Source organism: Nilaparvata lugens, chromosome 8 (genome assembly GCF_014356525.2).
Source record: "Nilaparvata lugens isolate BPH chromosome 8, ASM1435652v1, whole genome shotgun sequence".
NCBI lineage: Eukaryota > Metazoa > Arthropoda > Insecta > Hemiptera > Delphacidae > Nilaparvata > Nilaparvata lugens.
Window position 1 is genome coordinate 19,371,444 of NC_052511.1, and position 18,841 is coordinate 19,390,284.

General features: G+C 34.8%; 1 protein-coding gene across 1 annotated transcript in view; it reads left to right on the forward strand.

Moving 5' to 3' along the window:
• LOC111055866 overlaps window positions 1–18,841 on the forward strand; it is a 46,649-nt gene that overhangs the window by 20,757 nt on the left and 7,051 nt on the right. The window contains exons 3-5 of the mRNA XM_022343171.2: window positions 15,105–15,155; window positions 17,426–17,509; window positions 18,145–18,257. Coding sequence (XP_022198863.1) covers window positions 15,107–15,155; window positions 17,426–17,509; window positions 18,145–18,257 — 246 coding nt within the window. The 5' untranslated portion in view covers window positions 15,105–15,106. The remainder of the gene's footprint in view (window positions 1–15,104; window positions 15,156–17,425; window positions 17,510–18,144; window positions 18,258–18,841) is intronic.

Consider the following 18,841-nt stretch of genomic DNA (forward strand, 5'->3'; position numbering starts at 1 on the left):
GATACTGACTGTATAAAGTAGATCTCACCATTGCAAATCCTTCCAATGGAGGTGCTGAGAGTATATTATATCACTTGCGTGATGTGGATGTGGCAGTGGGCCTGAATTTTTAATATAAATAAATACATGAAAATGCTGATCAAGAAGCCAATTTCAAACTAACACAGTCATACTCAGATAAATCTGATAAAAAAACGCAGTAAAATCATTCCAATATAAAATATAAAACAAACCAATCATCGCCCATATAACAATTTGTTGTGTTGTCGATACTGGTTGTGATTTTTTCCAAGGGCAATTGCACAAGTAATATTATTCAAGAGTAAGATATCTTATCTGATCTGAATTATAAATATTCAAGAATCCTGCAATACAAGCCAAGCCGTGTTATGTTTTAAGTTCATAAGCTTAGACTAGGTTCTACCATAGAGAAACAATAGCGTAAGTAGATATCCCATGGTATAGAGCTTTTATGTCGCAACTTTTACTGTTATCTCAAGCCGATTACTGTCGATTATTGTCGATTTTTACTGTTTTGTTGGGGTGAGAGTGTATGAACGGCACAATTTGAGAGACTACCAGCGTCACACAGCTGCATGGGAAAGAACTACGTGAACTATCGGCTTGAGATAACAGTAAAAGTTGCGACATAAACGCCCTATACCATGAGATATCTACTTATGCTATCGTTTCTCTATGGTTCTACCTTCTTCCTTTAGTGGAAGATTCATAACTAGGCATCATTAAGTCCGAGGTTCATATTAGTATAAACACTGTAGGCCTACGAAAGTTCTCAATAGTATTACCAAAGAATTAATGAATAAATGATCAATATCTATATATGTATATAGATATCACAGATATTTCAATATCTGTGATGAATTTTTGGTAAAAATCTGAAATAGGAATGGAGATATATTATGTACAGTAAGCATGCATTTCATTGCGACCCGCTTACTTTATGTCTTAACCATTTCCATTGATGATAATAATAATAATTCACCCAGTGCTATTACTCAAGAATAGTATACAGCGATATACTATCCTTGGCTATTACTAGCTTGAAATTTCCAATAATGTATACGATTTTAAGAAGTGATAAAATGACTGTAAGAATATAGTAGCGATATAGTAGATCACGTTTCAATGTAATACAGTAAAATCAGTATACATTTTCCAATGAACCATTAATCTTCAATGATTGGAGATTGAGAGCAGATAAAATTCTAGTTCTTTTATAATTGATACTCATGCAATTTTCCAATGATCCATCAAGACTGACAGCAGATAACATTTCTCTGTTGACATTTATGACAGTAGTTCATCAGAAGCGGCTAGCCTACTCAAAAGACGTTTTCCAAGATAATAAATAACTATGTCCCATTTAGATGTTGTAATGCTCTCATAACTAACAGATCAACCCAAATCGCATCATCTAATGTTTATCATTAGAGACGGTAAACTAAACCACAGAGCAGTCTCCCAATCAATAATTATGTAACAGATTATTGACCACTTCCGTCTAATGGGAAATTTTATTTGAGATAACTGAAAAAATGAACGAGTCTCAGTAGGTGATCAAGGGATACAAGTTTCAATAGAAGCGTTTATGAATCGCACGTGTATTCTAATGAGCACAATAATTATAAATTCCGACAAGCTCATAATAACAGTGTGGAGCCCAGATTTTATCAATTTTCTTCCGCTGATGCATGGCATAAGAATGTTGTTAAACAGTGCGATTCACTTCAACTGTCAGCATTGCTTCAATGGGAAGCGTTGGTGTTATTTATGAGGAATACTGACAAGGCTTAAGGATGTTGTTATAGTAAGATTCACTTAAGACTGTCAGTATTCTTCATGAATGAAAGCACTACTTCCCATTCATTGCAATGCTGACAGTTGAAGTTAAACTGCACTTTCATCGCCGGAAGAAGTGTTGCCAAAAGTCCATTAAAATTTGATGAATATGCTAATCATTATTGGCTTTTCTATAGGAGATTGTAGGTGTAGATAAAGCTAATCACCGTATTCAATAACGATAAATATTTTAGATATTTTAAAAATGTGTTTTACTGTAGAAATGGCTCGAGATGCACTTGGAATAGTTATTTGTGCAACTATTGCACAAAGTGACAGTTTGCTGCACCGAAAGAAACGTTTACGCACGAACTGTAGGCGAGGGCGGAATGGTTTCTTGAGTGCAGCAGAGGAACTTAGCGCACGTATTTCACATTAAATTTTTCCTACAGTTACCATTGAATATGAAAAGTGGTTGATTATGGGTAAAATGATGGCTGAAATCCATGTTTGTCTGTATAATTTTGTTATTAATAACAACTTTAATTTTTTTAAACTTGATAATCCAATTGAAAATTAATAATCGATAGTTTATTCAAATTAAAAATTAAATTAATCTAATTAATTTGAAAATTTGAATAATTTCGAGTGAATCTTAATTTCTAAATAATTTTTCAACCTATCAATTTATGATTGGAAAAAAATATTAATTGAAATAATGAATAATTAATAGTATTCAAATTGTATAATTCAATGAGTTATCATTTTTATTTATTTGAAAATCAGAAAAAAATATGGATTGAACAAATTCGCATTCAAAATACACGCCAACAATGTCAACAGCTGATTGGGATGGCTGCAAGATAATACGCAAAGTATTTAGAGTACGCAAAGTAATACTTTGCGCACTAGAGCGGAAAAGTGATTCTTTGCGGCCTGCAATCAGTGCAGAAATGGTCACTTTCCAAGGTAGCTGTAGGAAAAGTTTATTGTTCTCTCACAATAATAAGTGGGAATGAAATAGTTATAGCAGGATGCTTGATTTAATAACATACGTTCAATACTGAATGAAAAGATCTCAAGCCTATCTCCAAATATTTTCTGAAATTATTATTATTATTATGGAGTCAAACAGTACCAAGAGGTACTATTTGTTCAATACATCTAAAATAATTTGATAGCGGGACTTGAGGACTTCAGTTCAACAGAGCACTTTTCAATATCCTGTTGTGTACGACTCTTGTTAATCATCTAAAATAACCACTGGGAGTTTATTGTATCGCCTATATAACCTACAGACTAAAAAACATATAACGCCTGTTTATTAATAGCAGATCTGATGGAGAATGTAGATAGAACTAATCACCTTCCAATATTAAAATTTCATAATGCTGATTTTATGAAGTCATTAAAGTTGGAATGTGCACTTTGCATTCTTTATTTTGCATTTTGATAGTGTGAATTTTGCATACTTCAGTTCTATTAGGATACGGTGCAATTATTTAAGCGGGGTTACTTGCAAGATTTATGCGAAAGATACGCATTTATGATTATGCACGCATATTTTCTTAAAGTATTACTTCCATTTCCTTTTATCTGAAATGGAATGAATGGTAATAATGTTTAAAATGGACATTTTCTTTGGGTGATGCTTTTTAATGCGTGGCCATAAAATCTGTGAGTGTGCCTTAAGGGTATGATTTCATAATAAATATCGTAAATATATGAGGCTATTCAAATAGGATTTTACAATACTATCCTTTCAGTATTTAAAGGTTCATGCTCTGATTCCTAGGAATATTGAATTTTTTCTAGCATCATTGGCTTCCTCTCTTCGTAGTTTCCTATGACTTCAGGCCATCTTTCAATGATTAATCTTATAATTGTGTCCATAAAATATTATTGAAATGGACACGCCACTAATAATGTACTCTTCAAGTTTTTTGAAGATTCCAATATCATTCTATAGGAATTACCATGAACAGAGTTTGGAAGTAAGTATTGGGACTTGAAACCCAACATTGGTTATATGTTTCACTGAGATCATAAAAACATAATGGAGATCTCCAATGCCCGATGAATTGATTTCAATGTAAGAAGGAGATCTTTGTAAGAAGAAGGAATGACGGAAAAATTGACTTGGTTGGGGTTCAGGGGAATAACGAATTTGAAAGAAAACCAGGTTCAGTCAAGTCCTGTGGCAGCTTCAAAAATGTTTCAGAATGAATACGATGAAATCCAGCAAAACCTTTGGAGTTGAAGGTGAAAACATACTTTTGAAATCAACAAAAAACTTCAAATTATTATTAAGTAATACAAGGATGATTCCACACCTTGTGAATAATTACATTGACATTTCTAAAAAAGCTTACAATAATTGACAGGCAATGATCGCTTGCAAAATTCTCTTTCTTGCATACACGATCATGACGTAAGCCAAATAATGTGTAAATCATGCTCACATGTCGGGATGATTGTTCATTAGCAACATGCTTGCCAAGATTCACAACGATTAGGCTCACTGTAAATGAGAACAAGACAAAGTTTAATAAAAGTAGTGATTAGGCGTTTTTAGTCGACATTCTACCGTTACAAAACTATTTTTGATTGATTAATTATCTAGTAAAAGTGAAATATCACACACATCACAATGGTGTGACCTAAAAACGTGCGTTATCCTAAAGATCGCATTCACAAGATTTATTTCTGTGATTTATCACAAGGAATTTGTCAAAGTAATGTGGCCGCGAATATGTTGGGTCATTCCGAACAGAAAATTCCTATTGAAGTAATAATAATTGATGACCGCTTGAAGCAACAATGATTGAAAAAACAAGGAGTAATCAGTGGAAAGGTCAAAATGTGAGAGATTCTACACATTACTCAATGTTGGATTATGGGATAAGTTAGCAAAGTTGAGAGGCCTGTAACTCAAATCTCAAATACTCGTAGTTCGTGAGTAGCCAATGAATTGATTAAAAGTAGCTTTAGAAAAGTAATGTGACATATGGCAACATAATAATTTATTGAATTCCAATTTTCCAATCCTTCCACTTCTATCTTTACATCTTATTCTTCTTCATCATTAAACGTTCATTCAAACTTTTAATTCCAACTTGTTTTTTCTTATTAAATTTCCTTGATTCTCTTCTAGTTTTTTGAACTCTATTTTTCTCCCTCTCCTCTCTCTTTACTTCTTCATACTTTTTATCATTATCGGATCATCCCTCGCAACTTTTCTGTATGTTTTGAGCTTCTTTCATTTTTTCATTTTCTTCCTTTTTACCAATAACTTATTTTCCCTTCTCCCCTTACTTGGTTCTGGTTTTGGTTTGTTCATCGTTTATGCTTAGAATGTAGTCGATAGTCATTTTGGGCTCAAGCTTGTGGTACTTTTCTGGAAATTACTTAATATTGAATGATTGAATAAATAAATAAAAATAAATAGGTCCTTGGTGTTAGCTATTGAATTTTTCGTTCTAGATAGAATAGATGATGTGTATCTACTTAAACAAACTTTCTATTCTACTATTAATTACACTCTTTGATTGAATATTGAATACATTTCACATAATGGATGCCTTAATTCGATGCATGTGAAGTATTGTGAAGATAGCAATAATATGATAAAGATAGGAGTGCATCGATTATGATAAAGCGTTACCTTTTACATGAAAGATTCTAAAAACGTATCACTCTATTAGTTTCAATCCTATAATGAAAAATAATGAGATAGAACGGAAGGGCTATATGTTAGCTCAAAATGGCCACAGAGTGAACGAAAGCCACCGATTGGCCGAGCCGAGAAATGAAACCGCCAATCGCGTTGTGAGAAGAATGACCTGTTAGCTATGGGTGGAGACATTATACGCTCACACACAGAGAAGAAAGAGCAGAGGACACATCTAATGTTGCTGTCTTCTACCTTGTGGCTCACAAAAGAAATATTATGGGAGCTTACGACTGAAATTTACAAATCAATAATAAGAGATCGTATATTTGAGATTTTTTATGGGGGAACAGCGAGTGCTCATCCCAGTTAATTGACGTGTAAGAAATAATTGGAGATTCGAGAATTCCAAAGAATAATGTATTTTAAGTCACATACTAAACATAACAGAAGATATCGATTTTGTATTGTCATTATTTTCTCAAACAATTTCTTATACGTTATTATTCAACGAAAGCTGAAAACTGAGCATGAAACATGAGCTGAAAACTTACTCAGATCAGACTTCATTCCATTTCCTCGCTACATCCAAGTAACAAGTTCTAATATTCTCCATAATGTTAGATGTAGTTTCTTACAAGTCAAGTGATTCGGCTAATTTTTATCCGAATTCTTATTTCCTATTCTTCTTCTTATTTTTCTGTACATTATTCTTCATTATTCCTTCACACTAGACTTTAAAATCATAATCCACATCGTTCATCAAGCCACACACGAACATGAACATTCCTACATCCTCAGCGGAAATTACATATCGGCCCATTAAGTTCATCAACACCCTTGCAATTGTTCGTCCACTACAATTACAGACATGTCTAATTACAGGTTCTTATCCACACGTAATCCAGCTGTTGGTCAATGAAATTACGCCGGCCCGTTTTTTGAATAATTATCCGATTGTTCCATTGGTCACGAGGCGAAGGATACTTTAATTGAGAGATTACCGTACTTTACGCAACCGGGCACAATTAAATTGTCTTGCAGAAATCTGAAATACGCCTACACCTCTATCACGCGATTCGAGTCCCAGTCTGCAGGTTTGACTGCCCACTACCCCATGAATAACAAGAATATCCTCTCTCTCCATTATGCATTTTAATTCACTCCTTTTTTATAATTATTATGCCTTCACTTAACTTCTTGTTTCCATATTTCTTTTCATTCTCTCAATTCTTTTATTCGCTCTCCATTTTTGAATACCTATTACTGATTACAAATTTTAATAAGACACTATTGACCCAACATCAGTATCTTATTCTATTAATTTTCGTAATGACAATTCCATTATTTTATACCATGCTACTATCATATTTGAATATTTTCTGCATATGCTTTACTTCATTCTCTTCATGTGTCTCATTCGACTTTATCATTAATCTCATCAGTTACTATTTCTCTGAACCTATCTTCACATCATCTACACCAAGTTTTGGTATTTGAGAATAATTATACTTTTTCAGTAATTAAAGGTTGAAACGTAACTGTTCACTGTAGATATATCATTGGTAGTTATGGATTGTACAAGTATCCGTAGGATTATTGGATAATGATAGTTATCCAATGCATACTTCTCAAATCATCCCTTAAATCATTTAATAATATTATCCGTGAAATTGTGCTTTGTTAAAGACGTTATATACGATAATCAATTTTCATATTTCCAATCATCTGTTAAGTTTAGCTCGATTTTTTTGATTCATATCATTAACAATCTGAGTCTACAAAAGTAGCGAGAAATGTTGGGAGGGATTTTCAAATTCTTTCAAAAGCTTCAAGAAGCAGGAGAGAATAAAAATAAGTAAATTTCAATTGGAATCTTTCAAAATCACAAAATATTTTCCAAATTGTCGGTAACTGGTGCATTCACCTAGTAAATCTTTATTTTTAAATTTATGCTTTCTGAAAATAATAATCTTTATATCTCTAACTATCATTCTCAAGTATTCTCAGAGTTTTGCAATTAACATTGAAAAGACAGTCCTGTAAACATTCTCTGCTTTTGACTGTTTTTTGTAACATGTTTTATCAGTTATTGTGAAGCATTTTGTAAGCTTTCCCACCGTCTGGCCGGTGAGGTTTCAAAAGATAATAACGTTCTTCTTAACTAATTGAGTTATTAAATTGATAGAAATCCCATACATGCTTGCACGAGGTGTAGCCGGTGAGATTCTTCTATAATTCGTTATTTTACTGCTTGGTCATTTTACAAACCTGCAAGAATTGACTAATCTACGCAGGCCTATCCCAATTTATTTCAATTACCAACACATAGCGTCCAGTGATAAGGACCTGAGAATTCAGGAGAGTCTTCTAGAATTCTGTACTTTATGATCATGTTTAATGTTTTATAAAAGTGTTTATAATGTTTCATGAATTATTCTTAATTGAAGAATCCTTCTTGAAATTCTCTTGTCTTCTGTTCAAATTGACTTCTTATTATTCTAGTCGCAGCTATTTATTATCAATTTCAATTCATCTTTATGTTATATCCAGCATATCATTTTCATCATAGTCATGAATGTCTACCGCTATATTATTCAAACTTCAATAAATTGATGATATCTTTCAACCATTCACAAGCAAATCCAATGGTTACATTATCTAAGGAATCAGAGTTCATCTGCAAAACGATCATATCCTTCAGAAAGTTGAACACGATTAAACTGAAAAACTGGACCTATTTTGCAATACTTAGCAAGATGACGAGAAGCAATGACAGTAGCAAGGATAGCATTTTACGATTAAAACCACCTAACAAAATCGAAGATATAATACCAGTGAGAGCCTCAAGGTCGTAGGTATTGAACCGGTGCAGTTTCCATCAAACCACTCTTCCTCCAAAACCTGCAAAGTCTTTCTCACTCCATCTTTCCTTATCTTCTATTTTCCGCTCTCTTGAATTTGTGTTGCATCAAAGTCCATAATTCAACAGAATTGACAGGTGACCTGCCGCAGAATGTCACACTATTTTAGACGACAACTTAAAAGTTGTGAGAAGTGTTGATCAACATTTTGTTGTTTTGTTGTTGCTATTACGCATGAGTCTGGTTTTGTTGATAGGTCGACTTTTCAACTTGACCCACTCACTGCTGTTTGCATGATAGCGTGTTGTCGGATCCGACTGATAAGAACTGATTACAAACTGACTAACGGAAAATATTGTTGTGAAAAACGTCCAAATTGGATAGATTTATTTAAATTGATGTTCAAGTTGATAAGTATCGCAGTCAAAGTTGATTCACCTCAAGAATAACTGAATAACATTAACTATGCATAGTTTCTCTAGTGGAGTTCCTGTTAACCCAGAGAGTATAGAATGTAATTACAAACTCTTTGGTTCAGCTGAAAACTCCATTTTAGCTTTTCATATTCCTATTACTGTACTTCTATTGTTGAGTGTCAGAGAGCCCTGCCCTAATGGGTAGTAGTTCCACCTTTTGTCTCTTTGTCTCTTGGTTATTACAGAGAGCCATGTAAGATTCTCATCAATCTCTATACTCCGTACAAAATAACTTTCGACTTATATGCGGCTCGTAGAAATAGAGAGAGGTCAGCCAATTATTGTGAAGGATAGAGTCGTAGGTAAAAGTGCAGTTGCCAATTTGTCGATTAGAGTCAGTCGAGTGAAGGCTTCCAGACAGGAAACCCCGTAAGTTTAACATGAGGGCTTGAATACTCACGAGAAATTAGAGAATGCTGCCCGATGCAGAACGGCAACTTCGCCGCCGTTGCATCTCTACCTCTGTATGCATTCTCTGCTGCGCTTGTCCCTCCCATGTCAGAAGTTATTTTGTACAGAGTATATGAGTAGGGAAACCGCACTATTGACTATGAGCAAGGTCCATAGAAATACCATAAAAGATTTCATGACAAGGCATTTCTAATTTCTATACTATTAGGCTTGTCGCAAATTGAGACGCAAGTCTGCTAGATGAATTATTTAATATCATTATATGATCATATTATATTGTAATGTTCACATTGAGGCAAAGCTAGCACGTGTGAACATTTTAATTTGATCATATGATATTAACTCATCTAGCAGACTCGGGTCACGTCGTGTCGCGTCTCAATATGCGACTAACCTTATAGTATAAACGCAGTAATTTAGTCGAGTCTCTTCTCGACCTGAGTCGCGTAAGTGTGAGTTGAGCCTTACTTTTATCGTCACAGGATGCGATTCAGTCAGACAAGGCGTGCTTTGAAATGAGATGACACAGATGCCGGCAAAATCGTGGCTTCGAATCCCACCAAACGTATGGATCATCTTATCATTTCTCATCTCATTACCCATGTCACGGAGTACCTAATGAACAATGAGTATTTCCTTATTCCGTGCCCATGCATAGTGCACTTATTTGGGCATTAGAATAAGAAGGATACGACTTTTCAAACTTCAGATCATAGTACTATCACATAGCACTACCAAAAGTATCTACAAAAGACCAAGTTACATTAGCTTCCTCCAACACGACCATAATACTAACAACACAAATTCCAAGTCTACCAAATTATCCCTCCCATAACAGGCGTAGGCTAGCATGATGACCGGACTACCGAATACGTCTGGACATTTCTGATTACAGCGCGGGCCCATAAAACACTACCGAATCCAGTTAACATTTTCGCCTCGACTTCCACTTGTCTGACAAATGACCGCTAATGGGACGTACTCCGTAACGACAGGCGTGCACATGAATTTCGGAGAAAATTATAGGTTAGGCCGTGTGGTCGGCGTAAGATTCGTCTCAAACTGCCAGCATTGGTTCAATGGGAACAATCTATGCTATTTATAGGGAATGTTGGCAGCTCAAAGTGAGTCTCACTACATACGCTTATGTCTAGACAATATTAGAGTCAGTTTAGGCGGTCTTGTAATCGTTTGTAAACTAAACTTGCTACAAACAAATTTTTAACATAATTATATTGAGTTCCTAAAACTACTCAATACACACTTGATATATCTGTATATGGGTCCCAAAGCATTAAAAATATATGCATAAGGTGAGGTCCACTCCAAACTGTCAGCATTAGTTGAATGGGAACCGTTGGTAAGGAGTGCTGAAAGTCTGAAGTGAATGTCATTATAGATTGATATATAGTGCGGTCCACGTTATAATCTTAATCTTCTATCTATATATATAAAAGCGAAATGGCACTCACTCACTGACTGACTGACTGATTCACTCACTCACTCACTCACTCACTCACTCACTCACTCACTCGCATAACTGGAAATCTACCGGACCAAAAACGTTCAAATTTGGTAGGTATGTTCAGTTGGCCCTTTAGAGGCGCACTAAGAAATCTTTTGGCAATATTTTAACTCTAAGGGTTGTTTTTAAGGGTTTAAAGTTCGTCTTTTAGCATGTATATTCTTCTTCTCCCAATCTCTTAATTATAATTCAAATTTCCATATCATATGTTACTATAGAACTATAATCTAGATAGAGTACCTCTTCGAAACAGTTGTTAACTGGCAACTAAATTAATAATTTTGTCAGGTTGGCATTAAGTTGAGTTGTCTTAGTTAGGTTGGCACCAAGTTGAAGATTTAAATGCATTTATCGCGGAAAAATTGATTGGGCACTGCTACTTCAATCCTGGGAATATTATATTACTAGCAGTCAGGCTCGATTCGCTCGCCATATCCGTTTAGTCTGGACCCCCGACTAGATTGTCCTAACATATGATAAAAATGCTCAAATGAAAAATGCAGGTGAGCGAAGCGAGCCTGCTGATTTCATTCTTGGACGATCCAGTCGGGGGTCCAGGGGGCGGAGCCCCCTGGCTAGACAGATATGGCGAGCGAAGCGAGCCTGACGGCTAGTGACAGTATATGATCAACTTCGGTTTTGCTATCCTAGTCTATCATTTGACAAAGCCGGTGGTACTATCCTTTTCTAGGTCCACAACGATGACAATTATGTTTTTGACGGTGTAGAAATATAATTAATTAATGCAGAGAATTGGCATCGCTATTCTCCTATCTTTATCCACTGCCATTATAACGTGGACCACACTATAGCCTATTTCACCTGTTATCATGTTAATTTTTTATTCGTATGGCTTTTATTGGTGGGGAGTTCCTGACGGAAGTTGGTTATACTAACCTGAATAACGCCGTCAATGGGCGTTACGACTGCCATAATTCAGCCGGGACCGTCAGTTTGACGTGTCCATCCGATATTATGTTATTTGATATTCAAAATTGAAAGTACCACGATATCAACTTCTCAACTACACAAAAAGACTTCATATTGTTTTGTGCTTATTATAATAAAGTCATAGAAGGCCTACTATGTGTAGAATGATTCACTTTAATCTGTCAGCATTGGTTTAATAGGAACCATTGATGTCACTCATGAAGAATTATGATAGTCCAAGGTGAATCTCACTTTTTCACAAAATGAGTTATCTTTTTAAGCTGGATCATAATTTTTTGCTCTATGGCGACAAGCATTGAAGGATTGTCTGAAGAACACTTCAGACAAAGTGTTCCTTGAAAGCTATAACAGCCGAAGACCATAGATTCTAGATGAAACTTGCAACAAAAAATCCAGTGAAAGTTTCTTATATCGACCTCAGTTTTCGATATTTTTGAAAAACGTTAATAACTAGAATACTATCAGTCAAAATCTAATGCTAAGGATTATGGTTGCAAAGAGGAGGAGAATTTATTCCAATGAGATTTATCATTCATGTTCCTTTGTTTGACGTTTCTGCACTTTTTATGAGAGTTCAAACTGGTTGATATTTGACTTAGAACTCGAATGATTGTGCTCTTTTTTCAACTTTGAGCGCTCATAAAAAGTTGAAACTCGTCAAATAAAGGAACAAGTTATACGAATCTTATCAGAAATTTCTTCCCCTTTCCAACCGTATCCTTAGGATACGATTTTGATTGATAGTTTTCCAGTTATTGGCGTTTTTCAAAAATATCGAGACATCGATATATCTCGAAAACTAAAGTCGATATAAGAAAAGTTTACTGGTCATTTTCGTTGGAAATTTCTAGAATCTATGGATTTCGGCTGTTAGACCCTTCGTGAGCATCTCTGTATAATATTATTTCTACCGTAATACTATAACAGTTTAACTATAGTTGTTGAGATGTATTTGAATGACACGAGATAATCTCCTAAATGAGTATAGTAATTCCACCTCATACTGTCAGTATCCCATATGAATAACATCAAATCTTCCCACTTAACCAATGTTGCCAGTTTGAAGTGGATTGCTATATTTATAAGCCGCAGGCATCTTGGTAACTTCTACTGAAATAATTTGAAAGTGGTAGATGCGATATGCGATGATCACGGAAAGCGAACATTTGGTTTCCTCCTTGATTACTATGATTCTTTTCCGGGACAACCTCTTCTCATACATAAACGTTATTTATTGGTTGCACCAGTTGTTTCTGAGGAATTGTTACATAAGTGTCAACATCGATGTTTGACCGACATAAGTATCTCATTCATGTTTGTAAGCTAGTGATGCCTTGGGCTATTATTTTTTCAGCTATTTTCGACGTTGTTATTATGTCCACATTAGTTAGAGACTGGTGCGAGATCTGTGAGAGAATTGGGTGGTGCGTGATGAGCTTCCAAACTCACAACTATAAAATATTACAGAATGTAAATAGAAGTAATAGATATAATTATTATTAAACGAAATCCCAATTAAATGCTGTAAATCACCCCGAAGACTACTGCTACTGCAAATATTGACTACAGGGTTAACAGCTAGATGGAAATTCGATGAGCGCTACTATAAAAAATTTTTTGCCAGCCCGGGAATCGAGCCCGGTACCTCCTAATTAAATAGTAGCGCTAATCGAATTTCCATCTAGCTGTTAACCCTGTTGTCAATATTTGCAGTACCAGAAGTCTTCGGGATGATTTACAGTATTTAATTGGAATTTACGTTTTATAATAATTATTCATTAATAAGCATTTGAACAAATGCAATTTGTGATTTATTTCCATCTGTAAGTGATAGATATATTTGAAATTTGAGAAATCTAACATAGTACTAAGAGTAATACTTTTTGTTATCCACATGACACTTGACTGAAGTGACAGTAATTCGTATTATTTATGTTGTATTCTCTAGAACCCTGGAGGGAATAAACTGGACTAGGAATGGAAAATTATTATCAAAACTATCAATGATGGGAAGATTAGAACTATAGAAGAACACATTTCACATAATATAAGCCAAGATTACTGATAATTTCAATCATGAGCCAATAAAAATCTGTTGTCTCGAATTTGATGAAGTGTGTAGTCACAGAATACAACATTCATGCTGTATTCTGTGTCTACAGTATATGACTAAATTCAGTTTTTAGAAACCCTTGAAGTCTGTAAGCGTCAAGTCCTTCTTCCCATAACATCCCTACTGTTAAACAACCACCCAGCATGAATAGAACTATATACAGCATGAGCGTATATTACTATATAGTTGAGCGTATATACAGTAGTTGTATAGAGTATATGACCAAATTAAAATAATTTTAGACTCATATAATCTACATACTAGACTTATAACACTCTTATAAAAACATGATTGCGGTATCTTCGCGATCAACTCTATTTATTTCAGTAAATTTGTCGGATGATTCGTTGTTAAAAAGTCCGCCTCAGCCTTTGAAGACTAGTTTACTAGTCATAATTCGTAAAAGATGAGCAAATACTCCAATCCTGTTCAGTACTCACACAGCAATAATCTCCAGTTCACTCTTCGAAACAGCAATAATAACTGCCACAGTGTCACAGTTATGGATATTATTTTGCACTTGCAAAGCAGGTTCATTTCGCAAACATTAACGCATCAACTTCTGCAGTGAGGTCCGCTTCAAACTGTCAGCATTGGTTAAGTAGGGAACATTGATCTCATTTATGAGTTTTACTGACAGAATGTAGTGATCTCACTTCTCACAATATGAACTTCCACTCCCCTATCTGCAAATTTTCCTGTTTTCACACGCAATAGTAATGTCAGGTTGCCCTAGTCCCAAGCTGGAAATAAGATGTGTAGGGATTATGACTGTTTTCCTGGTTTGTCATCCTAATTGCTTAACTCAATTTCCAGTACTTTCCTTATTGATATCAGTCAATTCATATTACTGTAGCTTAATTCAAGAAAGATGACTAATCCAGCTCTCGGATAATAAATTATGACTTTGAAGGAAAAGCTAGGCTGAGCCTGTACTATTTCTCTCCAAACATCTTGATAAAAAGTTAATGTTGTCCAAAAGTTGAGGTTATTATATCACACACTGCTTCGTCACTTGATTTTGGTCCATATACATGATGTATATGCTTGATAGTTAGCACAGTTTTTAATTTTAATTGATAAAGATTATAACATCTTTGAAGTGGAAATCTATGTCGACTAAGGTTGATCTAATTCTATTATATACATTGGAAGCGACACGGAGAATAGTTATTGGACTGTAGCTGCGTACTCAACTGAATAGGCCTAAATCACTTCTCCAAACTATTCTATATTGTACTTTATAGTTCAATTGAATTTTTATTGACTTACTTGATCACTTTGTTTGTTTCAGTGATGGGACACGGCAAGAGATGTATCTACTTGTTAGCAGTTTTCATCTCTAGTAAGTTAAAGAATTAAACCCTAATCACCTTACTAATAGAAAGAAATGGCATTTAAACAAATCAGATCTTAAAGAATAGCCAAAATTGGAAGCGACACTAATATTTGTATGAACAGTAGACTTTGGCCCAAGCCACACGAAGACGATTCAGCAGGGCAAAAATCTCTCCAATTGGCTGATAATCAGCTGATTCCCGAACGCCAACACAATCAGCCTATTGGAGAGCTTCCTGTCCTGACGACTCGTCTGATAACGCCTGAAAGAACGCTTTGTTTGGCTTGGCCATTATATTGTTTGACTTTCTTCGCGAGGCAAGAATGATTATTCATAGTAAAAGATTATTCAAAGTGAATGATGATAATGTAACTCACAGTACAAAGTAAAAACTTACTTTGCCAACCTTTGGGGGGTCTGCCAACCCCCAAGCGTGTAGTTGTTTGTAATCCTTACAATTAACTAAAAAGAATAACTAACATAACTAAGTTCTCTGTTTTTTTTCAAATAATTCATTTCATTATCAAGAAATGCTATTATAATTTGTCAATGTGTTACTCAATTTCCCTTTATAATATCATGTGAAGTATCATGTATCGACTCTCCGAAAAACTGACTGACGAACTATAAGAACCAACATCACTAATGAAATTCAAAAGACTGAGTTAGAACAGTCATCTCTGCCTCCAGCAACATAATTCTTCATACAATTGCGGTAATTCCAAGTTCAGTAATTCAGACAGTGTTCATTAGTTCGAATCCTATCTATCAGTTTCTATAACAATCCTCATTCTAATCCCCACATCAACTACATTATCAGCAACGTGCGTTGAATCACAAATACGACAGGAAAACTCAATCACAAGTATAGCAAAGGAAATCAGTACTTACCTATTGCTTTCCTACGAGTTGACATTCTTCAAATAGTAACTATTGTGAGATTCAGTTGAAACTGTCAGCATTCCTCATATATAACATGAAAGCTTCTCATTTAATCAATGCTGACAGCAGTGAATCTAACTATACGGTATAGCATACTAACGTGTACCAGAATCGGTACATATAAGGTAGGGTTGATGGTTATTTATATATCGCTGCGAAATTCCTTCCATAGGGTAGCATTGATAGATATTTCTATATAGCAGTAAAATAGAGTATTTTATAAGGTAAGAGATCGTGTCGTTAATGATCAAACCCTCCGCAATTGGAGACGGTGGGTTTGACTAGAGGTTGTCGTGTAAGAAATTGAAAGAATTTAAACTCGAACAGCATTCCTCCTCAGGAACAACATCGCCAATCAAATAATAATGGTTCAAGAGATCACGAGCTATCACGAGTCTCTAATGCTATTGTGCCATTCACTATCAACTGTCAGAATTGATGGAATGGGGAGGAATAGAGGTGTTTGTGAGAAATACTGACAGTTTAAAGCAGATAACACTATATCAATTGTTACGGATTCACTTTCCACTGTCAGCATTGGTTGAATGGGAGGCATTGAAAGAGATGATGGAAGAATGCTGACATTATGAGGTGGATCGAACTATATAGATTGTTATCCTGTTTGAGAAAAACTTCTACTACAATATCAATAAGATTTACCCTTTTTCTGTTCTAATAGTGAATCAGATTCAAGCTTAGTCTGATTGACTGACAATTTGATCTGATTCTGATTGGGCAATCTTTTTCTGATTGTTTTCGTGATTACAAGTACGATATGTTTTGTATGGAATTTCTTGGATTAGCCCTTTTTTGTTAGTTTCCTATAAATTATATAATCGTTGGTCGCAGTTTTTGCGATCACAATCTTGCACTAACTTTAGTAGTTAATACTGTAAGAAACTACTACAATTTCTACTACCTCTTTTTGTTGGTTTTTATCAATCATAATATTGATCATAACGTTTGGTTGGTTTGTTATCAATAATCCTTCAGTATCTATCAAGCATCGTTCATACAAGCATGCTTCCTCAATAACATTTAATTATTTGGTAATGACAATGAACATATTTTTGACTTGAATCACTCAATGTTTTACTAACAAACTTGACCAAGTAATTGATTAGGGCTGATTGTACTTTGTATAGGTGGCTATTATTTAGTGATTAGTCTCTATCATTTTCCATTCTGTATTGTTCCATTCCACCTAATATTTGATAATTTGCTGAGTTACAACCAGTGCGATATGCAAAAGGGCAATCATTCAGTAACTTTATAAATTCCTCGATATAATTAGCATGAAATTAATCAATAATAATCAATTTCAATAATTTCAGCTGCCAACGCTGGTCTCTTCTTCCCCGAAGATTTGCCCACTGCTCTAAACGTGGCCTATTCCAGAATTCCAGCTGTAAGGGCTGGTGAGTTGAAAATAGTTACTAGTATTCTCATTCAACTAATATCTAATGTATCTCGTTCATTCATTGATTGAATCATCTATTGTTTATTCAGTAATCATGTGGTCAGCAAGTTATCTGATTCCTAAGTTTGGATGAGTGGAATGCTCCAAGTTCTCTTGTCGGAAGGGTGACTGTTTGAGCCCAGTTCTTCTAACAGTAGAAAATACTAAATAGGCCAGCTCCACTGATAGTTATAAGCTCAAAATCATTCCCTAGAGGAATGGAAATTCAGATCCATTCATTCCTCTTCATCATATCCCACATACAACACTTTTTTGGCTCATTTTAGCATAATTTCAAGGTTGTCATATTTCTAGTTAAATAAATAAATTACCTGCTAAACTAACATTCTAATCACTCAATTCAAAAGATTGAATATCAAACGTGGAAAGAAAGGGAAATTTGTAAGTTTGGGTTTGTTAAATTTGTGTTTTTAGTTATTATTCTCTGTATATTTTAGTGAGAGGGGCTATTCTGATCAACCTCTTACTACATATGATACAATAAGTGGATTTCTTTTTGAAGATTGTATGTATTTATCGATTAATTACAGTAAATGTGTTGAACTTGATTCATAACTTCATTTCTGACTTCAGGTATCGACTCTCGATATGGTATTGGCTTCCGGATAGGACCCAACGCCGACTTACAACTGCAGTGGGAATTGGGACCTCAAGCTGCCACAGCCCTATTACAAGCCACCAATCAGGTAGGCCTAGGTTATTCCTTGATTTATGGATGCGTGCATAATATACATTACTTGTGCATCCTTGGTTAGGATGGTACATACGCACTGACGATCGGTCAAGCACTGTAACCGGCCTAACAAAACTGGATTTATGTTTACATGACAAATTGGTTCACAAATTTATTTAGGAAATTTGAATATCATAAGTAGTGACAAAGGGAGGTTTTCAAATAATCAATTCCATATAGATTTCTCTCGACTTTCCGAAAGATCGATTTATCTAAAAAATAGAGTCATTGAGTCATTATAGCTCATAGGATTAGGCCAATATTGAACGACTGCTACAATTTTTGTAAGACTCTGCATATGACAGCATAAATTAACGGATATATGGTGGATTTCTTGATACAGTATTTCAGCTCTGAGTTTTTTTATCGATATTTCAAGAGTCTTTCAAATATATTTTCGTCTTTTCGATCAACCTTTACAGATTAAAATGTATTAATTCACTTTTGATATGCTTTCTATGAGTAGAGAAGTTATATGTCGAACGTGATAGTGAGTTATAGTTTGTGGTTGAAATTTACCTTGATCTGGACTACTCA